Raw genomic sequence first — 23,406 nt, 5'->3', positions numbered from 1 at the left:
GAGAATGTAAAAGTCGCTGATGTTAATGGCGCCTGTCATTTTGCTCTTTTTAGTGTTTTGGATTTATTGTGTTTTCACAAATGGCTCGATTGGAGTAGTTTTTTGTGTTTGTTTGTTTGTTTTTTGTATTGCCTGTTTAGTTCTTTTAGTGTATTTTTTCATTTGTCAATGGTGAAGAATGGGGGGAGGACTTGACCAGCCCAGGCTTCTTCCTATCCCTCATCAAACCAGTGAAATGTGTACTACATTGAAATTGGATTCTTATGTATTATTATTTTTCATTGTTTCATCTAATTTTAATTGTTCCATCAATCGAAATGAATGAAAAGAAAAATCTAATCAAATGTTTCCGGGAGGTGGACCAGAGTGGACCGACAGACCAGGTCTGTTACAACAGTTCATACAGTATTTTAACGACGGTCACTCGTGTACTCTGCTTGTGGAATATTATGCAATTCTGATGAGGACTTCATGGACACAAAACTGTCAAAACATGACTCTGTCCATCTCCGTCCATCTCCGTCCAACTCCGTCCATCTCCGTCCATCTCCGTCCATCTCCGTCCGTCTCTGTCAACAACTCAATTGACCCGCTCCTGTCATCACGTCCAGGTTGACTCTGGATTTGGGACTTTCCCTTTCTGGTCGATTGTAAATTGGTATCGCTGCTTGTAGTAAATGTGTTTTTTATCTTCGTTAGTTTCTATGTGAAATGTAACTTTGTCCTGGGATCTGGAAATGTGCGGTGATAGTAATGTAATTTAGTTTCATGATATGTTCAAATGTTTTCCAAAATGTAATTTTGTCCCAAGCTTTGCAAAAGTGACATTATATAACGTTGGCTGGCGCCTCTGGGCCACACTCGTGACGGTCGTAATAGATTGGTCATGTTTCTACAGGTACGTTGGAATTTTAATATCTTGAAATGCCACGACTGTGCCGAGTCAGAGATTTGTTCTGACTGTGTGACAGACATTATATTTATATATACTGTCATTTTTAGGAAACAAAGTGCACACAGAGGGACTCCCTGCTCTCTGCTCACGTCACAAACCGACGTTCATTTGACGCGTCAGCCGTTGGTTTTGTGTGGAACCGCCCAACTCTTCCTCTGAGACGCTGCAGAGTCGGTCCACTCCCCTCTGCCAGGCCAAGTATTGGGTTGCTAATGGCTTTTCCCCACTGATGTACGAGGCGGCAGAAACAGCCGCTGACAGAGGGCCCAGACATTAATATTTACAAGCCTTGAGGGGGTCAAGGCCGAATGGATGGAGTCATCTTCAATAAAACATGTCCCCACCCTGCTGCTCTGCCCTCGCCCACAACTCACATTTACACTGACCATGCATCTTATTCATCTCTGCCTGGGTGTGTGTGTGTGTGTGTGTGTGTGTGTGTGTGTGTGTGTGTGTGTGTGTGTGTGTGTGTGTGTGTCGTCTGTGTAAAATGAACCCAGCGGTCATGGAGGTTTAATGGGAATGTGTAATCCACTTTATCCTGGGGTACATGGATAAATCAATAACCTATAAAGTTCTGGTTCGGCTACTTTGTGGCTAAAACATGAGAGTAAAAAATTATCATTGTGGTGATCATTGTGGGGGGGAGTTAAAAGCTTTTATGCAAAAATCAAAGCTAAGAAAGATATGAAGGTTTGATGATTTAGGCTTTCAGAAGATTGCGTGAAAGGTCAAGTGATTGAGCTGGCGGACTTGACAGCAGGTTGATGGAGCAGAGCAGGTTGAGGGCGGAGCCTCGTTGCTGCATCAGGTGTAGAGCAGCAGTCAAGCATTCGGGATTCAGGGACACTAATGTGCACAAAGTCACAAGTACACTTCTTTAACAGTCGCCTCAGTACACACATGACTCAGCAGATGTGACTTAAAGTCATTTGGTCCAAGGTGTGTGAACAGCCTCTAACGCAGGTTTCAGTTTGACAACAAACTCAAACGTTTCTATTGTTTCACCGCATAAAATGACTGATCCAGCTTTTTGTGCTCCAGAATTCACTCCTGCTCAACTTTGACATTTTGCACGATTAGGATTATTTGCTTAAAGAAAGGATGCTGTGAAAAATTCTATGAAAGATAATTACTTAAAGGTCTAAAGTTACTAAAACAAAGGGAGTTTGTCTTTTTGTAGAGTAAAAAGTGCTGCCGTCTAGTTTTCACTGAGAGCCTTCATAAACACTCCGCAACATTTGACAGTCTTGGTATATAAATATTATAGAGGTTGAGAAGGATGGGAATAACTGGTCAACTGTGTGAATAATGACATTTCGTTATTTCACCTCCATATTAAAAACCTCTGCAGCTGTTTTCCTCCGTTTGTCTCCACAGCGTGTTGAGCACAGGCTGGACGTCGGCCTCTGCTTTGCTCTCAGTTTGGTCTCGGAGGTGTCGTGCAATTACAATCATGTCTAAAACTCTCAAAAACTCCCAGGGACTCATGATGCTGGACCTGGAACCTGGAACCTGGAACTTCCAGGTCCATCTGGTCCAAATGCAGCTGTTGTTCAACACCTGGACTTTTTTTTTTTTTTTACTTTTTCAAGGCTGCTGCACATGATTTTCATCCATTCCAGACAGAAGATAGCAATCGTTGGAGAAACCGAGCAAAATCTTTGGTCTTGGCTCTCCTCCGTCACACAGTGAGACGAGGTGAAGGACAGCCGATGGTGACTGCAGCTGAGACCCGTACGTTATGTTTACACGTCAGGTGTTTTGCTGGAAAATGAAAGACCGTTACAGCAAACGCTAACGTAAACAGCTTCATCCCAACACCACGTCCATATTTTCCTCCTCTTTGATTTTGTGTTTCTCACCAAACACATAAATGACACGACGCTGAGGCTCCATTCACATTTGTGTTACTGTTGTGTGATCGGGTATCATTATTGCACAATCACGTCGACTCACATCACTGTAGGATGCGATGTTTGCGTTTTCCTCATGCGATCTGCACACGGTAACCTTCATGTCGTGGCCTGAAGTTGACCAGAGTGCTGTTGGAGAGTGTGCTGGGCTGTGAACCTTTAACATTGTTTAACTCGTCTGGAGGACAATTTAGAGCTCAGCAACATCCTCATTTTTTATCTCCGTCAACAAAAGCTGGGACGGCAGGTTATGTTTTTGGTCTGCTTGGATTTATTTATTGGTTTGTATGCATGTGTTTTCCCAACTTTTCCCCCAAAATTACACCCGCCAAATTAAATGAAATTTGGGGATGATTTGTCTTCATCCAAAGACTAATCCATTACATTTTGGTATGTTAACAGTTAACCATTTCTGAATGAATAAAAAAAAAGTGCAAAAAAATGTCCGATGCAAAGCGGATGACAAGGTGGAGGAGATCAGCGTCTGTTGCCACGGAGACGCTCCCTGCTCAGTGTTTCACACAGTGATGTAGCTAACAGGCTCGTTAGCACTGAGTTATTCTAAATTCAGCATGTAAAAAAAAAGCATTTATTATATTTCACGCGATGTGATGGAGTGATGTTCACGTGTTGACGGCAGGACAAGCGTCGGCAGAAGTTTCCCTCTCCGGAGCCGGAGAAAAGAGAGAGCATCAGTCAGAGGTAGAGAAAAGAAGATAGCTTTACTATAAAGAAGGCGTCGCTAGCAGAAGTTGCAACATCTCATCATACACGCATACATGGTGAATATATTTATGCCATTTTCTGTTGAGTAGATGTACCTTACAAAAGCTGTTAATCTGCGTGTTGAAGCTCTGATACACATGGTAAAAAAAAACAAATTAAAAAAAAGAAGAGATGCTTATGAGACAGCTCGTTGAAGAAAGACGTCAAACAGCGCGCGATGAGTCGTCAACAGTCCAGTCGCCAACCTGCACCGTTAAAATGGAAGGCGGGCGGCATGAAGAGACGCTGAGGGCTCCTCACGCCACACGGCAGAAGAAGGAACGCAGTGTGGGAACGATCATATTCCTTTTTTTTTTTTTAAACTGTGATTAAGGAGAAAAGTACAGATTTTCACAACAGATCTAAAATTTGATCACTGCGTTTTGTGAACGTTGAGCTCTTGTTTCAGCTCCTGTGGTCACACCGTGAAGTCACACTGCTGATTTCAGAATCGGCTTTTGTTTTGAAATAATGTTATTTTAAGTACGGTCAATCTGGACTTTTATTGTCATTTCTGCTAAATCTGAAAAAAACACACTGCAGGCGTTCACACTGTGAAGCCAGAAATAGCAGAAATCCAACTCGTATTTCTTAATAGTAACAATGTTCCGTTTATTTTGAACTCTCCAGGATTCAGGTGCGATGAGCTGTAATATCTCCCACCTGAACGCAGCACGGCGGAGGAGAGGGGCGAGGGCTCGTACTGACGGGACGTGACTGTTGGGTGACAAACGTTTCGCGGTTGGTCTCAGCGCAGCTTTCAAGGCCTTTTAGCAGTTCTCTTTTCTGTGCGCCAGACGGGTCACTGCTGCGGTTATTTACACGGTGGAGAATCAAACGTCTTCCTTCTCCACGACACAGAATCCAGACCGTCCTCAAACCAGAACCACGTATTGCGACGTCGAAGGGGCAACAGGAGGCGGAGGATGATTCCGGTTTCATGTCCTCGGAGTGCAAACGTTAGTCAAAGCTACATTGCGAAGGTGCACGGCGGGCTGGAGACGCTCCGCCGACACGGGACTTTGTCTTTTTACCATAAAGCGTTTTGAGGGGATTCCAGTTTGATATATTTACAACGACAGGTGTTTTTTTTTTTTTCTTTCTTTCAGGGCCGACATGTACAGAATATATGCCAAATCATTCAGAGGCAATTCTTTTTCTTTTTCTTCTTCTTCTTTTTGTGTGCGTTTGAAAGGGTATGTTACATAAAATCTGAAGAACAACAAAGATCAACAATAATACAACATGAGAGTACGAGAAAAGCAGCACGACGGACGGAGAAACGTGGTGGAGTCGTGGTGGAGTCGTGGTGTCGTCGTTCGCGCCAGAACAGCCAGCTGCTACAAAAAACGATCCCGGACAAACTGTCCCGTTTCAGACGGACACAGATCTGGAGACGTCTTCAGTTTGGCTGTTTCTGATATGCAACAGCAACAACAACGACAACAAAAAGTGTGTATAGAACAATTATTAAATTATGAACTAATATATTAATACTATCCACATCATGTAATAAATAGAAATATAAAATAAATATTTGAAATACAATGTGAGCCTAACCGTAGTTAAGATCTATTTGATTTAGCGTTGGAAGTCTTCATAGTGCCGTTGAGTAGCAGGCGGCTACGGTGTGAAGGTTTAGTAGAAAACACAAAGCAGGCTGCCGACAGGTGAAATACTGGATATACGCTTTTCTCTTTCGGCCGCAATAAACAAAGTGAAGCGTTTCAAAGGTGTCTGTGAAGTCAGCGTATTAAATCTCATGCGTGAATCTTTTTCCACTTGTTTCTAACAACGACTCTTTTTGTCCGTAGTGATTAACAAAGTGAGTTTATATAAAAAACAAAACCAAACAAACAAACTCGAAGGGAAAAGGCGGCGACCCTGGTGTGAAGGTGAGTTCAGACGAGAAACCAGAGACACACTCACGAGGAGAGGAGACCTTCACACGCCGTCTTTTTCTGTACGTTTTCTTTTTTTAATGTCTTGATCCTCGAAGAAGACATTACTATCAGTGAGTGTGCTGGATATAATAATACCCCCATGAAAAGCTACAAGCTCACAACATAAATCCGCTTTTCACTTGTTTTGGAATCGTCTAACAACCATTAGAAATAAAATGTGACGTAGTTCAAACAGGCTCATTGTGAAAGCTGTACAAGGACGATGTAATACTGATCCAACAGCACAAGTTAATCCCGATTTAAGTTTTTGAAGAATTTAATTTAGAAACGAGAGCAGTTGTGAGAATCAGACGGCTGCAGCGTGAAGGCCTCGGACACTCACTGAGTCCGGATGAGAAGCCGGTTCCGGGTTCCGCGTCGAGACGCCATGTGAATGAGGTTTCAGTCTGAACACGCCTCACGGGGCCGCAGCTTCTCCTGCTGCATTCATGTCCTCCCAGAGGAAGACACACCCACTTCCTGTCTGGTTGCGTCCAGTGGCTCAGATTACGGGACGTCCACGCTAATCTGAAGGGTTTGGAGCCGACGTGTCACTGTGAAGAGGGATATGTCTTTGAATTCTCATTTCGTTTCATTTTTCCCGCGCGGACATGAACGCAGCTTCAGCCTGCATGCTAAACAAGGGGGATTCACCAGGTCGTGGTCTACTGCTGTTCCTCAAGCAAAACTAACGCCCCCCCCCCCCCTCCATTCGCCTTCCCGCTTCGCTTGCACTAAAGTTACTATCATGCTCCAAAATATTTGTAGTCGCTTCTTGAAAAACCGAAAGACAGGAAAAGGAAGGACAGTATTCAGTACCAGCATACTGCGAAAGAGCTCGCTGCTCGTGCAGAAAACAGCTTTTCTCCCAGAAGCCATTTGAACGTCTGCACCACGGCGCAGGGTTCGAGGTAAGAAAAAGACGTCCGCCACACAGCTGAAGGCAAAGTGAATGAAAGCACGTGATCCCACTCCGCGTGTGCTAAAAGAAACTCCCATGTGTACTTTTACTAACCTGATTCAAACCCAAGACGTGATGGAGGGGGTGAGAGTGCATAGTTTTTTTGTTGTTGTTTTTTTCGTTTTGCTTTTTTTGCGGGGCACTAAAATGTGTGCCGGGGACTATTCAGCATTCGTCAAGACTCGAGAACTCGTCTACCAGCTGTGGACAAAAGGAAAATCTCTCGTTGTGTAAATATCAATATGATAAACATATCTGCCGGCATCCAGAGATCCATGGTTCAAAGCTGATATGTTGGAGGAAGCGTGTGTGTGTGTGTGTGTGTGTGTGTGTGTGTGTGTGTGTGTGTGTGTGTGTGTGTGTGTGTGTGTGTGTGTGTGTGTGTGTGATGTCTGGAGCAGAAGGAAACAGAAAAAAAAAAAGCCTGTAAAGCTCATTGAAGCCTCCAGATGCTGACAGCCGCCCTCAAGACACACGTCGAGTCTGTGTGTGTTTGAGTGTATGGATGTGTGTGTGTGTATGGATGTGTGTATGTGTGTGTGTGTGTCGGGCGGCAGGACGCAGGGGAAACTGAGCACTTTGTCCAAACGTGACCTGTGTGTGTGTGTTTCTCTCTCGCAGCTGCAAAGTAAAGTAAAGTAAAGGCTTGTGGCTTGACGCCCCGCCGGTCCAGACAGGCTGCTGTCCTGTCGTCAGTGTCTGCTGTGTGGGGCTGTGGTTGCTTGTAGCGGCCTCCGGAGGTCGGGGGAGGGGGGGGAGGGGGAGGGGGAGGGGGATGGGGAGGGAGGGGGGGTGGGGGCTACAGAGTTCCAGCGCTGCGCCGCTATGCGAGCGAGTAGATGGCGTTGACGGGCGAGGTGGCCTCGGAGCTCTCGTTGCCCTCCGTCTCGTCCTTGTCCTTCTTCACGGTGTACTGGCCGATGAAGGAGCCGTCCTCGTTGAACTGGCCGTCGCCGCCCTCGCCGTAGTCCACCAGGCTGTCGTCGCTCTCCTTCACGATGCCGTCCAGAGACGTCTGGCTGCCCTGCAGGGGCTTGTTGTCCTCGTCGCTGCTGCGGAGGGCAAAGAAGAGGCGGGGTGAGAGGAGACGGTGGCGTCCAGGAGTCCGGGAGGCGGGGAGCCACGCGCTGGTTAAAAGGCAGGAAGTGAAGGTTAAGAGAAACGACCAGACGTTTGAGGAAACCGGTTAGCTGGTTAGAGTCATGTGAGGTCATCTCTGCAGGTGTTAGTTTTTGGGGGGAAATGTGTCCTGAAAGGATAGGTTTGAATTCACACTGATACCGTCCTCACATGTGATCCTGATCTCAATCCTCACCTGGCTCTAGCTGAAAAAGTGGGTTGTTGTTTTAAGCGTCTGATGTTTTCACTGAACTCCCCACATTCAACTGGAACAAACCATGTCCATGACTTCCCTCTAGCGTGATCCCCTTGTTTCTCTACATCTCACTCACCCTGCTGCTCTTGCTCAGGGAGCCACAGAGGGAATTGAACCTGCGACCCTCTGAGCACCAGCTCAATCCAAACCTATCCTTTCCACAGGAGCGTCGCTCTGCAGCATTCCAGCTCAAGGTTTCTCCGGAAACTTTATCTCACTTCCCTCAGATAGTTTTCAGTTTACTACTGGCTGCAGTAAACAGTGATCAGCCAGAACATTAGGACCACCTGCCCAGGAGCTTGTCCGTTATCCTGCAGTTCAACCCGTCTGACCATCAAACTGCTTCCTTCCTTGGACCACATGTGACCGATCCAAGACACCTTCCGTTTCTACCACCTCGGGTTTGAGACGATCGCTGTCGGCGGTCATAATGTTATGGCTGATCCATGTATATTGTTGGTCTTCTCCAAGCCCTGAACGTGTAGCATACCAAACATGCAGCTTTTAAACGCTTTACACCGTTAAACGTTCTCCAAGCAGCATCACGTCTTCCCCAAAAACTTGCTTTCCTTCAAACAAATGTGTCGGACTTGGTCGTGGAGGGAAACACAGCAGTGAAACACTGATGTTTAAACATTTGCAAACACATGCTCGAACCGTGGCCGTGCTCTGCCATGAGATCTGGAGCCGCGCTGGATCTCAGTTCAGGGCAGGCTGCGCGCCTCCTGACCCACTCCAGCAGGAAGTCCCTCATGCAGGGTGAGCGGCTCGGCGGCAGCGTCGGCTCCCCCGCCGGCCGGCCAAGCTCGCGGCATCGCAGCCGGGACGATGCAGCGGTGAGGAATTAGTCTGCAGGACCCATCGCGTCTGCATTTCAAGATCAAACGTCTTGTGATGGAGAGAATCTACCCGGCAGCTTCTCACGGTCCTCATGCTTCATGCCACGTTCAAGATATCCCTCTGGTTTATCGTGTGGATTCATCAGACTTCAGGCTCGGATCAGTTCCAAACTTCAGGATTTGCTTCTCCTTCCCAGAAAATGTGAGAAACACTTCAGAACGGAGACCACATTCAGGTGTCAGTGGATCCAGGAGGATCCACTGTTTGTTTAAGAAAAATATCTGATTGAAGCTAAAATCCCAGGATGACTGAGAAAAGAACGGAATGACGCTCATGACAGTCAAGTAGAGTGCAAGGCTCTGTTTACACAACCGTGTTTCAAATGAAAAGGCTTCGTGTTCACATGGCAACATTGTGAAAACCATGTCGTCAGCATGCCAGGCCAGGAGTTGGCGCTGTTGGTTGTTTTTGAAATGAAACCACACACATGCTAATGGAGAGTAACACACTATAAACATTACCTATGGCAGTACATGGACCTTTGTATGGACAGACCTCTCTCTACCTTTCTCTCTCTCTCTCTCTCTCTCTCTCTCTCTCTCTCCCTCTCCTCTCTCAACCTCTCTCTACCCCTCTCTCTACCCTTCTCTCTACCCCGCTCTCTCTTCATCTCTCTCTTCCTCTCTCAACCCCGCTCTCTCTTCATCTCTCTCTTCCTCTCTCAACCCCGCTCTCTCTTCATCTCTCTCTTCCTCTCTCAACCCCGGTCTCTCTTCCTCTCTCTACCCCTCTCTCTTCCTCTCTCGACTTCTCTCTACCCAGACCAGGGTCTGTTTCTCACCAATTACCCAAATCAAGGTTTGTATCTCCCCGCCCAGTCTACCTCTCTGTCCACCCTCTCCTCTCCTCTCCTCTCCTCTCCTCTCCTCTCCTCTCCTCTCCTCTCCTCTCCTCTCCTCTCCTCTCCTCTCATCTCCTCTCCTCTCCTCTCCTCTACTCCTGTCCATCACCTCCTCCAGGTTTTGCGTTTTCACCTGAAGGTGGTGCAAGCAGAGCCTCAATGTCAGCCTCGTGAAAAGACGCCACGGAACAATGTGGTCGTTGAAACGTTGACTGGTTGTTTCTCTTCATGTGGCCCCGAGGAGCGACTGCACATCAAGTCTAACCAGGACAACAGGAGGCGACAGCCGGGTGAAACGCATGGAAGCTTGATTTGTCTTTGTTCTTTCTGGGAGGAACAATCAGCGCGGCGAAGAAGAGCTGCTATCTGGAAGTGAAGTCAAGCTGCTGAAGAGCAGGAGGACTCTCAGATGATGAACGTGGATTCATTCTTTCACCAGACCAGGCGCTCCGGAGAGCCTTTCATTTCTGCACCGAGGGTAGAAGAAGGATTCAACCATCTGAGCAGAGGGGTTGTTGCAGCAGGGCAGAGGTGGAAGTGAGTTTTAGATCATCTCTGCTTTCTAACAGAACTTCAAGCTGAGTGGAGAGCCTAATACACTCATGTTACTTTCTGTCACACGGGGAGGAGGAGGAGGAGGAAGAGGAGGAGGAGGAGGAGGAGGAGGAGGAGGAGGAGGAGGGGGAGGAGGAGGAGGAGGACGCAGGTGAGGGAGAGAAGATGCTCTTTGTCTTCCATACCTTTCAAGAGATCTTTGGGCCAATGGAGAAAATAAATCCACAGACACAAGGTGGGGTGGACAGAACAGAAAGACACACGTGAGACAGATGGAGAATCAAACATGCTGATTAAACAGACTGTGGTCCGTCCTGGGCCAACCTGTGGCTCCTGCTTCAGGAGCTGAACAGCCACAGAAGAGCACGGCGTGTTTCTACGCCTCACGGCTGAACGGAGGCGTCTGATTGGCCGACACCCGCTCAGGTGTGCAGGAGTGAGAGGACGAGGCCTCGCCCAGGGTTTTCAACAGCGACTGAGGGGTTTTGTCACAGCAAAAGGAGCTGAGCGGCTGATGACGGGCTCAGTAGAACTGTGTGGACGACCTCTGACCTCAGACTGAAAGGTTTCACTTGCCTCCAGGTGGCGCCGTAACTTTTAACTCTCTCCTGTCTGGGTGTCAGTGCTTTGTCTCACTCAGCGCTCTGCTGCCTCATTTCTCATCATTTCCACTAAACAATATCTACCTGAAACATGGCAAACATTTAAAATTACGCAGTTATTTTTTTAATTGATTAAATAAGAAATTTGGTTTTAATAAGACAGCGTCTTATAAAACAATGAAATACACTGAAGTAAAATAATAAAAAAAAAAAAAAATACCTCACATAAAGCCTCTAACCGGAATACTTTCTTCATTTTGCTTTGAATGAAATAACAATGAAATTCTCCCCGGTGTTTGTAAAAGCTGCACAGTGGTGAACTGTACGGACGGTTTTGTAAAACAATATGCTACAAATCATCATCATTTGTAGAATTGTTCTCTTATAGATGCTCATCCAGTCACTACATTGGCGCTGTTGACATACTGTAGATATTTGCATAAGAGATGGCTGAGTGTGTGTACTTGAAGAGCAGTTTAACAATCATTCAACACAACACACAGTATGTCCCCCAGTATAAAGTACGAACACTTGAATGTCCTCTATCAAGCCGTGCCGAGCCACTCGGGAGTTTCTCAGTTACAGCAGGTCTTCCTGGTCACCTGGGAGCTTTGCTGCGATCATGCAGAGGAGAATAAATCTGCTCGTAGTGCCTCTCATGCTTTCTGTGGAATTCACCGTCATCATGCAGAAAACCTCCAGTGAACACGGCAGCTACCTGAACAAACTGCTTCTCAACAACTTCCCCTGGTTCACCCGGTACAGAGCCAGGGCTGAGAAATGGACTGATCTTCAGTGATCATTTTGCCAAACAAGCAGGAGAAAACTGGGGAACTCGTGGTGTTTTTTTTTTGACAGTTTGGACTATTTTGTACATCCAAGACTCAACAAGTAGTTGTTTTTGTTTCCTTGGATCATTAGAGTGTTTGTTCTGTCCTCCAAATGTTCTCCGGTTGTTTGTGGCTTCAGTGGGTTTTCTTAAGGGAGTCAAACGGAGCCAAACGCAGATCAGCAGCCCGGCGTCCTCGCTGCAGCCTGCATTGATTTCCCCTGCCGTCGCCCCGGCGGACTGCGCTCTTTAAATGTCGGCCGGCAAGAGAAAAACAATGCAATTAACCTCCAGAAGGGCGCAAAACAGGTTGGAGCCCCAACTGGAGCAAAAAGACGGCCGTGAAGCCGCTGATCTTTGAAGAGCTGCTGTGCTGATGGAGCTTTTTCACTTGGTAATGTGCAGGCTGAAGTCTTTAGGGAGGGATTTTATTCACTAGTATCACTGTCTCGTCGTCCAATCAAGGCTGATTCTATCCACTGCATGACAGAATTAATGTTTTGCTTAAAATGGAACTCAATAGATTTAAAATGCTGACAGGAACCAGGGGCAGAGATCACGTCTCTCTAATACCAGCTTCTCTTCACTGGTCCCTGTAAAATCTAGAAGAGAATCTAAAATCCTTCTTTAAGCCTATAAAGCTCCTGACAACCAGACTCCTTCACTCCATCGTATGTTAAAGCATGTTGGTCCCCCCAGAACGGTGACTTATGTTTTAATTATGAAGTTTCTATTACAATTTATTTTGTGAAACAGTTTTTCAGCTGATTTTGTACCTGAATGTAGAGGTTTCAACTCAAGCATTTTTGACAAATTTTACATTTAAGCTGTTTTAACCATCTCTGTTCATTTTGAAAGCAGTTTTATGGCTTTACCCCCCATGTTTTTAAGCAATCTTAAGCCATTTAAAGGTTTTTTCATAGCAGTTTTAACAGTTTTTCCCCATTTCAGTTCCTTTTTTTAAAAGCCCTTTTCAGCCAAGAGTTACAATTATTTTTGAAAGTATCTTTTTGTGCATAAATGATATGAAAAGATTTTGTGAACAGTTTTAGGGAGCCACTCCAGAGGTGCAGGTTGCAGACCCCCAGCAGAGCAGCAGCAGGTCCCGTGGGGACGGTTCGTATTGAGTCGCTTCAGCAGACAGTTTGACTCCCGTAAGGAACCGCGGCTCGTCCCGTCCTCATCAGCCCCACGTCGGCGCCTCCCTACCAACGCTTAAAGCAGCTCATTTCCACTCATCGAAGTCGCGGCAGGGATAAATCTCATTTCACTCGTCTGACCAAAAAGTCAACAATACAGGCTGATTGTCCTGTTTGGTCTCCCAAAAACACAAAGCTCATCCAGCTCCGTCTCACAGCCCCCCCCCCCCCAACCCCCCCACCTCCGAGGAAACATCCGCTTCCCCCGACATGCGCAAGGCCAAGAGAGATGCCGAAACCAAAGTACCTGTTCTCGTTTTCGTTCCTGTCAGGGACAGACGACCCATTTCAGCGGTGGGAAGAGAGAGGACAAGACGTGAGGAATCATGGGAGGACAGTGAGGGAGAGAGGAGGGAGAGAGGACACACGCACACACACACACGCACACAAACACACACACAAACACACACGCACACACACACAGCTGAGGGATGGAGTCCCGGCTCGCGTGTTAAGATTACGCTTTATTAATAAAGAATACAGGATGTCACACACTATCGGATGGATATCAAATTAAACACACTCAGGTGAGAATCAATGCTGATAGCGCCTCTATCACACTCATACAGAGACATCTCTTCAATGGTAAAGCCTGCCGTGTCAGTCGTTTTATAGAAGCGGACAGCTGCCTCACAGTAAAGTACAGTATGCATTAGTACATTCTCTCATGATAGTCTGGATAACAGAAAAGACGTGGGTATTATCCTGCTGCCTTTTGCTCTGTGGGATCGGAGATGGAGAACGACACTTTTCTCAGATCCCACAAAGTCTGTAATAAACAGCAAAAGCTGCAGAGTCGCTCTCACACAGCCACGTTAGAACACGATCAACACGTTGTTAGCAAAGTGGACGGCAGGGAGGGAAAAGAAACAGACTCGTCCTTCGTAAAGAAGAACGAGACGGCAGAGATCAGGGGGACCTGGAAGGAGCAGAAGAAACGTCACTTACCAACACATTGTGCAGCACGTGATAATAACACACACACGCACACGCACACGCACGTACACACACACACACACACACACACACACACACACACACACACACACACACACACTGGGACAGATAAACAGACTTCATGAAATGTACTTGACTTCATGGACATTGAATATGACGGTTTATGATGCCAACACATGACTGTACAACAAAAACATTTTGCTTATACACCTTTGATTAGTGGACTTGTTATAAGATATTCTCTGTGTTTTTTTTTTTTTTTTTAACTCTACTGTTGTTTCCCCACCAGATCCATTGTATCCTGATTCCTACGCCCATGTCTTCATTAACTGTAACTGTGAATTACTACAGCTTCATAATTCAATGTATAAACAAAGTGCAGCGTCTTTCATCAGCAGGTTTCTGTAGCTGTGACGTTGTAAATACCCTCTGACACGAAGACAACAGAAACACTGAGGAGTTCGCTGCCCTCGGTCCTGAGCACCTGGGAGCTCTTAACGGGAAAGTGGCCAAGCAGGCCACTTTAACATGGACTTTACATATTGAGAAGATATTGTGTGGCTTGGCATTCGTCATCAGACGACACAAGACATTTCATCAACACGCGTCCCATGCTGACAGCAGAGCGAGTCAGAGTCCTGTTCACTGTGCTGTGTGATCGGATGTGATACATTTCCCTCAAAATGGAGTCTGGCGGTGAACACGCTCCGTGACGCCTGGCTTACGGCTCACAATGCTGCACCCGGCAACAAAAACATAACTGCAGAGGGACGTAGTCTCCCTTTTTGAGGACCGGGTATCTGTTGTAACCCTGCGCCAGAATGAAACTACGTAACCTGGAACGCGTCATGCTCACTGACACTAAATGGAAGTGGCTCACAAACTGTTGTCCACTTTTACCGCTCATTGATACTTACTGGTAATCAAAGGATCCGTCCTGGTCTTTCTGATCCACCGGGTCCAAAGGAAGATCTTTTTTGTCACGCACTAGCAACAGAAAAGGAAAAGTCACATTTACAGTGTGCAGTACAAACGGGTGAGACTCGGTTTGAGAACAAGATCCTTCTGTTAATCAGTGAACTTTCACTGAGTCACTCACTTCACACTGTTTATTGTCTTTTTGAAAAACAGAACATGTTTGAAGGATAATTAATAAAATAATATATAGATAATGGGTTAGAAAAGCAGTGCAGCTTTTTTAGGGAGAGATAAACACGCCTGTGAGAGTTATTCAGTTAGAAGCTGTTAAATAAAGCCTCTTCAGCGCTTCTGTCAGAAGCCAAAACATGTTTTAGTCTGGAGAAACTGCGTCCTCTTGGTCAGTAGTTACCATCTTTTCCTTCTGGGTGTTAGATGAGAACTTTAGTGCGTCACACTGGAGCACCTACCAAGACATTTTGCGATAGCAGTCACGTATCCACCACCTAGGCATTATAAAAACTGTAAGACAGTAACACAGCTCTGACTGGGAGGGAAACACCAGGATGTTCTGCTTCTAACGGGGGAGTAATGAGAGACGCTGCCGCCTGTTGATGTTGGTCTTTCACGCTGTGATGATGACCTGCAGCTTCTCTTTTCTCAGCCAATTCATTAAAAAAGGAATCTGTTCGGTTTCCTGCTGCCATGAAAACACTTTTTTTGTTTGTTTTTGAAAGACACAATAAAGTGAGGGATTTCAATCCAAGTGCATCACACAACAGAAACTGCATCAGTGACATTTCAGGCTTAAACATACACGACTTAAAGTATTTCAACTTTTAACACAAGTGACTAACATTACAGGTCCTGGACATCCATCAAATATCACTTCAAATTATGTTTATAACAGCCAAACACTATTTAAACATCTTTAATTATTCCAACATAAGTACAACTTCATGAAAAAAAATGAATCCAATCATTTGGGAAAATAATTGAAAAATGTATTGTTGCTTCTTTCGATAATTTAAGGTCAGCTTTCATTACTATTTGCTTCTATGGCAGCATTGAAAAACCCCGGAACATGCATGTTATCAATCCTCCGGCTCGTGAGCCAAATCCAGCCAGCGTGGGAACTCGTGAAGTTCGGCTTGGACTTCAGCTTCATACAAAATGGGTTCATACACTGGTTTGTGATCACATTTCAATCACGGGGATGAATCAGTGCAGATTTGTCTAGTTGCTAGAATTTTACACTTTAAAGACTTTTGACATCCAAGAAACTAAAAAACAAGAACAAAACAAAAAAAAACAACAACTAGCAAGTAGATGTGGAACTGAAATGAAGCATGTCCTTGCATTAAAGTAAAATCAAAAAAGTGAAATACCAGCAAATGGGGAAATGTGAGGGAGTTTTCAGGCCTTACCTGGGTATTTGCCCCCACGACTCCTCTTGATGAAGCAGACGATGAGGAGGATCAGAATGATCAGGGCGATGGCACACATCAAGCCAATGAACCAGCCCTGAGTGGCTATGTCCACCTGGTCTATGTAGGCTGCACATACACACACACACACACACACACACACACACACACACACACACACACACACACACACACACACACACACACACACACACACACACACACACACACACACACACACACACACACACACACACACACACGCAGAAGAGGGAGCACAGAGTGGAAACAGGCATTAACACACCACACAGTCTGTTCTCATCAGAACCAATCAGGTCAATAAACCTCCAGGTTTATTTACAGAACGACAACAAGCTTGTTTGTCTTTTATTCCGTTACACAGATTCTGTAGATCCTGATGTCGAGAGGAGGACGGAGTCCACGGTGGGAAGATCAGTGTTGCTGTCAATACGGTCAACTACCAGAAAAAAGATGTCCCGAACAGTGTGTGTGTGTGTGTGTGTGTGTGTGTGTGTGTGTGTGTGTGTGTGTGTGTGTGTGTGTGTGTGTGTGTGTGTGTGTGTGTGTGTGTGTGTGTGTGTGTGTGTGTGTGTGTTCAGACTGCTGTGAACACCCAGCTGCAGCTGCTAACACAGTGAGGCTGGTGTCAAATCACAAGGTCTGTTGGGAGACAGACGTGGAGCAGCTGACCAATACGAAGAAGGTGATCAGCATTAAAGAAGCACAAACACACTGATGAGGCCGATGATGAACTGGGTTCAGTGTTGTGCTTTGCAGCTCATCGTTATAAAAAGGACACAAATATCAGCTGCTTTTCTATGACTGACCACATTTCCTGACACCTAGTCTGTCTGGATACGATCGTCGAGGGTTGTGTGAAAAAAAGACAAGGCCAGAACTATTCTTGTATGGTTGCGTGCAATTGTGTACTGTTCACTTTGCGCATGGGGCTTCTCCTCCAGGAGCTGTTGGAGAAAAATCCTTTTTTAAAATAACATGTTGTGGTAATTATGTCCAAGACTGAAATGGATCAGCTTAAAAGATGAACTCATAGAATTGAAGAATTGAACAATTTGAGCTAATACTTATACCTTTAGTCATCATTGTGTCTACTGCTCCTCCACTCAGGGGTTTCTTCATTGTTTCATTGACAATAAACTAGATAGTAAAGTGACTCACAGCTCCACCCTGTAGCACACCTGGTTATTACAAGGGATTCCGTATATGAGGTTGTCAAAGATGAAACCATGGGTGCTGTTTGATTGTTGTTGAAAGTTTTGAAAAGATTTAAACACCCGAAATAAAATGCTTCAGTGGTGTATGAAAACGTCAGGAAGATCGGAGCTACTGCCGATACTGTGAGTGACCGAGCTGCACGCCGGCGGCTCACCTGGCAGAGCAACCATCAGATCAATCATCAGATCAACTGGCAGATCAACCATCAGATCAATCATCAGATCAACTGGCAGATCAATCGTCAGATCAACCATCAGATCAACCATCAGATCAACCGTCAGATCAACCGTCAGATCAACCATCAGATCAACCGTCAGATCAACCATCAGATCAATCGTCAGATCAACCATCAGATCAACCATCAGATCAACCGTCAGCTCAACCGTCAGATCAACCGTCAGCTCAAGCGGCAGCTCGCCCAGCAGCACCCTGATGCCACGGGACCAGGTGTGGGCTCACCTGGTTTGGTCTTAAAGGTGAAAGTTTTGCTGCTGACGGTGTTGAGCTCATGCGAATAAACCCTCAGGTGGTACGTGGCACCTGCGATCAGATCCGCCACAGTTATGGGGGGCTGTTGTTTCACCTGTACAACTTTCATCGTCTTGTTACCTTGGAGAGACAAGAAAGGGGCCAATCACACGCCAGAGGAGGGTGTGACCTTCACTCCACAGGAGCTGTGCTTACCCATGAAGGTCATCACGTCACAATGAGCACAATGGACTTTTCTTTTTTTTCTTTTTTTTTCTGGTAATCGCAGAGTAACTGAAGCGAATTGAGGCGGAAAACAATGCAGTGCCTATCTTCTTCAATGCCCTCAATAAAGGGTCGTATAGTTTTAGCAGGAGCATCTTTCTGAAGCTCAGTCTGGTTCATTTTCCTCTTTTATGTCTCTGAAACTACTTCAGAGAAAAGTCATCAGAAAGTGAGGAGTGACTCCGAGGCAGAGCAGCACCTCAGACCACTGCACCTCCCGCTGACGGCGAGCGGCCATCGCTCCACCTGCACAACTGAAATGGACCACAGGACCTGTGATGGCAAAGCATTGTTTGTCTCAATTAATCGCCCAATTTCCTCTGCATGAAGTGAAAATACAAAACAGCCATTGTTCCGTGCGTCTTTCTCGGGGGGGGGGGGGGGGGGGAGAGAAGACGTGTCAGTGGCGACATGGCTGAGCTCCAAGCCCTCGTGAAACCATGCACCATGCCATCAACCGCTTCACACGTCATCCAAAGCCATGCCGTTCACACCAGCCCTCAAACCAGCCACACGCAGGAGGCATGCCAGTCCTGTCCACAGCACCAGTCCACCTTTGAGAAAGGCCAAAGTGGAAGTGCATCACCAACAAGTGTCATCTGGTGGGCAAATACAACCACCGACTCATTCCACATGCCTGCATGTGGGTAAGGCAGCAGAGCTCTATTAAATCCACATCTTAATTTAGTCTGTCCATCATCCACATCATCAAATCAAAAAGACCAAGAAATGAAAAAGCAGTTCAGTTCAGGTCACACTGGCCCACTTTCTGAGTTAAGCTGCTGTAGGTTTGGACTAGTGGGAGACCTTATTTGATAGGTCAAGGTTAGTGTACGACTGTCTTCAGTCAAAAATCAACAACTCAACAATCCAGAGTCTTCCCCCCCCCCCCCCCCCGTCTCTCTCTGTACCTTCCTGCAGTGAAGCTGAAGTTTCAGCTCCTCAGTTTCCACCCCACCACCCTGTTAACTGTTCTCTACACTCAACCTCCTCCCTTTGCGTCTAGTTTCCTCCAGGTTTCCTTTCTCTGGATTTTATTAAAGTAAAGTGCCACGAGATGTTGCAATTCGTGGTCCATATAAAACTGAAATCAAAACTGAACTTTATACTATTAAATTACATTTTACAAATGGAAACAGTATTCTTTCCTTTTTTGCCCCGACGTTGCCAGTTCAAGAATCCCCATTCCTCGGACAGAGAAATCTGGACTGTCCAGTTACTGTCTGGGTGGATGGATGAACAAAGGGATGATGATGATGATGATGATGGGGAGGGGGTGTCAGGCGCTTCCCGCCACTCTTCCTGGAAGTCGAAGCTTTCAGACTTGACCTTGGAGAGGAGGGGTGAGTGAGAGCGGTGGAAAGCATTAGATCAGTCTCATCGCCCCCTCTCCTCCCTCCCAACATCCATTTTTTTCCTTTCTATTCACATTCAGACATCATTAAGAATTAAAGCCACTGCCTCACTGCATAAAAAATACATTCTCCCTCACCCCCCCCCTCTCCCTCCAGCCCAGATCACAGGCTTGGTATGCCTCGGGGCCGTACAGCTCCGGAGGACGGACGCTTATAGAATATAATGCAAAGCACAGGCAGCTCCGTAGTGACACGTTCATACAGCCGTTGAGAGGAACACATGCTGAGCAGCTCATTCACAGCGCCGGTGCAACAAGAGCCATTCGAAGCCGGGGTTAGTAGTGACATGACCGTCAGACACAGACAGACAGGAGGAGACAAGAGTGAGAGCACAGACACACAGACTGCAGTCAGTTCTGCTCGTACACAAATCAACACCTCGACCTTTGTCTACAAACATCACAACCACAGCTACAGACGCTACGTTTGATTTCACTTCGCACGACATGCTTGTCATTGATTCAACAAGTGACAATGTCACACAGTTCGGGAATAATAATCGTCCTTTCCTCTTTACTTTCAAACTGCTTCGTCGATCTCAGACATTTTCAAACATGGTCCTATTTCCTTTACTATTTACTCGGCGCAGTGACAAAAGCTGAACTTAAAGAGTCCTCCATGAGGTTTGTTTGGAGGCCAGAGGCAGAAACACCTGCCACAGAGCTGACCTCTGGGTGAAGAACACAACACATGAATTATTTAAGAGCAGTGATTCAATCCTTTAGATGTGATTGGAATCAAAATCCTGTTCCTTTAATTTCAGAGCAGCGGGGAAAACAACGTCGCCAGAAAATGACTCCTGCTGAGCAGTTTGGTGAATTACTAGAAGTTTAGACACGAATCGTTCAGGCTCAGTCCGAAACAAAGACGTCCAGTTCAGGGTGTCAAACTAATTTCAGTCCGAGGCCCACAGACATGTGCAGACTTCCCTCTGTTTGAATGCAAAGAGGGATGAGTGCATTATAAAAAAAACAGTCTGCATTTAATCCAACATATTTTTTTACAAAAGGTTATATATATTTCATAAAGAGGTTAATATTTGAAAAGAAAACTAAAAAAATAATTAAAATTGTTGCTATTTTCAAAGCTATTTCCAGCTGCTTTCTTTTAATTTTGTTGAATAATAATACTAATAATAAAAAAACAGCAGGAGCAAGTGGAATTCTCTCTGCCACAGTGTTCTAGGATGATGTTGGTAAAAACGTATCACTGCTCAGTTTGAATGATTTCACCTTAAAGGTGTGTTTAAAAAAAAACAAAAAAAAACTTTTTTAATGCTTCCTGTCGTTGTTTCAGATGGAATCGGACCTTTGATGTATGTTTGACACCTCTGGTCTCGCCTTTGTCACAATTTGGGGTTTTGGACAGATTCATCATGGCGGAACTCACTTTTGAACAATTTTGGCCTCAGACTCAAATTGATCCGGGAACCAAATAATCATGATTGGACAAACACTGGAGTCCAGTGTGAGGCGCCGATGCTCATTAATGGCAACGTGCTAACTTGAGAAGTTTCAGTCGGGACCACCTGTGGTGTTCTCTGGTGTGACCACGAGGACTGCTGAATGGACGGATATTGGTGGGTTTGGGATCTGCTCCGCCCGCTCTCTGAAATCTGCTCCCTGCCTGACTGCCTGATTCCTCCGTCACGGTAACTTCCTGGCGGGTTGTGTTCAGCCTTTCGAGCTTCAGACAGCTGAATGTGGGCTTGGTCTGGTTTCTTACTGTCCAGTGTGAACTCTAGCACAAACTCGCTGCTGCCGGCCGGGAAGTTGTGTCTCCAGCTGACGTTAGCGAAGTAACTGTTAGGCTCCACCGTCAGATTCCAGATCGCCAGCTCAGAGACCACTACACAGGGGTGGGGGGGGGGGGGGGGGGGGGGGGGGAGGGGGAGGAGGGTTTGGGTGTGGACGTAGTCAGGGGCAAAGGGTTAAGGGGTTGAAGGTGGTGGGGAGGGTGGGGGTAGAGAGGGCACAGTTACAACGACCACACACTCAGTCAGACCCGTCCACCGACTTCCTTCTCACTGAGATTGATTCCAATCACAGTCCACTCAAGACCACAAGTAAGGCTCGCGGTTTCACAGACGGAAAAATCCTCTCACAGAAAATCCCCGGAGAATTTTTCAATTCACGAAACTCTTGTCATCAGTGCTTACTTCTGGTTCAGAGTGGACACGGGTATCACGCGAGCTTCAACACTGCCACTGTCGAGTCAAACAGGAAACGCTTAAAATAATGCTGTACTACTGTATAACACACACACACACACGCACACACACAGTTTTAAACATCTGTTCAGACAGAAAATAAAAAGAGTTTGGGTTCTCACTTCCTGACCAGGATGATAGTTGCCGGCTACATCCCAATATTCTGAAGTAATTCCCCACTTTTAGTGCAGCAGGTACAGCACAGCTTATCAGAATGCAGCCCTGATGTTGGTTCCTGTTTCGTCAGGTGGGAGAAGAAAACCTTTGGTAGCCATAAAGTGCATGCTGACGCTCAAAGGAAACACTAGAGAGAGGAATCAAGCACAATAGCATGTACCCAATACTGTCTGACCGGTACGCTTGGTGGGGACCAGCACAGCAGGCGTGGTGGCCTCGGTAGTAGTGGTGGTGGTGGTGGTGGTGGTGGTGGTGGTGGTAGTTGTGGGAACGGTAGTCGTAGGAGTGGTAGCAGCTGAGGTACTAATGGTTGTAGGCGCGACGGTAGTAGGAGGAAGAGGAGCGAGAGGAGGAGGAGTAGGAGTGAAAGCAGAGGCCAAGGAGGCGTCGGTAACCTCGACGACTAAGGAGGAGGAGGAGAGCACAGGGTTAAAGACAAGGCAGTAGGAAGGTCAAAGACTCACACACGCTCTGTACTGTCTGTACAGAGTGTGTACAGACTGTATACACTCTGTACAGTCTGTACACACTCTGTACACACTTCAGGGTTAAAGACAAGGCAGTAGGAAGGTCAAAGACTCACACACACTCTGTACTGTCTGTACAGAGTGTGTACAGACTGTATACACTCTGTACAGTCTGTACACACTCTGTACACACTTCAGGGTTAAAGACAAGGCAGTAGGAAGGTCAAAGACTCACACACGCTCTGTACAGTCTGTATACACTCTGTACTGTCTGTACAATCTGTATACACTCTGTACAGAGTGTATACAGATTGTACAGTCTGTATACACTCTGTACAGTCTGTACACACTTTGTACAGTCTACCAGATTGAAGTCACTAACAGTGTTTGAACATTTATGCCACAGATTTTCAACCTTGATGAGCAAAAGATAGATTTTTATAGAAATATATCCAGAGCCTCAAAAAGAGATTTTCAAAATAAAGATAACTTCTTGGTTTGTTTGTTGTCGTTTACTTTTCATGAAATCTGAAAGCATCAATTGGGAAACTGGGAATGTGGTTACTTCGGATGTTGTGATTTTTGTGTCGTTCAGCTCATTCAGTTTGACCTCGAGTTCCATTTCATGTCGTCGCCTCCTTTAAACTGGTGGCCTTCAAGTATTTCAAAATGAAACAGAGTGAAGGCGCCACCAAGGGGACACGACCTGATATTACATTATCTCTCACGCTTTGCTACTTCCACACATACCTGTATTTGTGTTGTATTTATAGACAATCTAATTGAAAAGCTACTATGATTTGAAATGATTTTATTTGTTCTGATCACAAACTGGCTCTGAAGCAGGTCTTATAACCGGGACCCATGAAGGTGAAATGGGGCCGGATGATCCTCCAGTGACCAGGATTTCAAGAGATCATTCATGAACTAATGGCACTTCTGACGCCGTCACTGAAACAACCATGTGAATATTGGTACATAACCA

General features: G+C 46.0%; 1 protein-coding gene across 5 annotated transcripts in view; it reads right to left on the bottom strand.

Moving 5' to 3' along the window:
* Nucleotides 1–3,585: 3,585 nt before the first annotated feature.
* Nucleotides 3,586–23,406, bottom strand: part of nfasca (neurofascin homolog (chicken) a) — a 77,473-nt gene continuing 57,652 nt past the window's right edge. For 4 of the 5 annotated variants that reach the window (XM_080495859.1, XM_080495861.1, XM_080495862.1 and 1 more), the window contains 3 exons: nt 16,144–16,272; nt 14,716–14,785; nt 3,586–7,592 (listed from right to left, as the gene is read on the bottom strand). In XM_080495859.1, coding sequence (XP_080351985.1) covers nt 7,364–7,592; nt 14,716–14,785; nt 16,144–16,272 — 428 coding nt within the window. In that variant the 3' untranslated portion in view covers nt 3,586–7,363. Of the gene's footprint in view, nt 7,593–13,292; nt 13,761–14,715; nt 14,786–16,143; nt 16,273–23,406 lie in introns of those variants that run through there. The other variant, XM_080495863.1, reaches the window with a different exon arrangement.

Source organism: Blennius ocellaris, assembly GCF_963422515.1.
Source record: "Blennius ocellaris genome assembly, chromosome: 4".
Taxonomy (NCBI): Eukaryota; Metazoa; Chordata; class Actinopteri; order Blenniiformes; family Blenniidae; genus Blennius; species Blennius ocellaris.
This window is presented reverse-complemented; position numbering and strand designations above follow the sequence as displayed.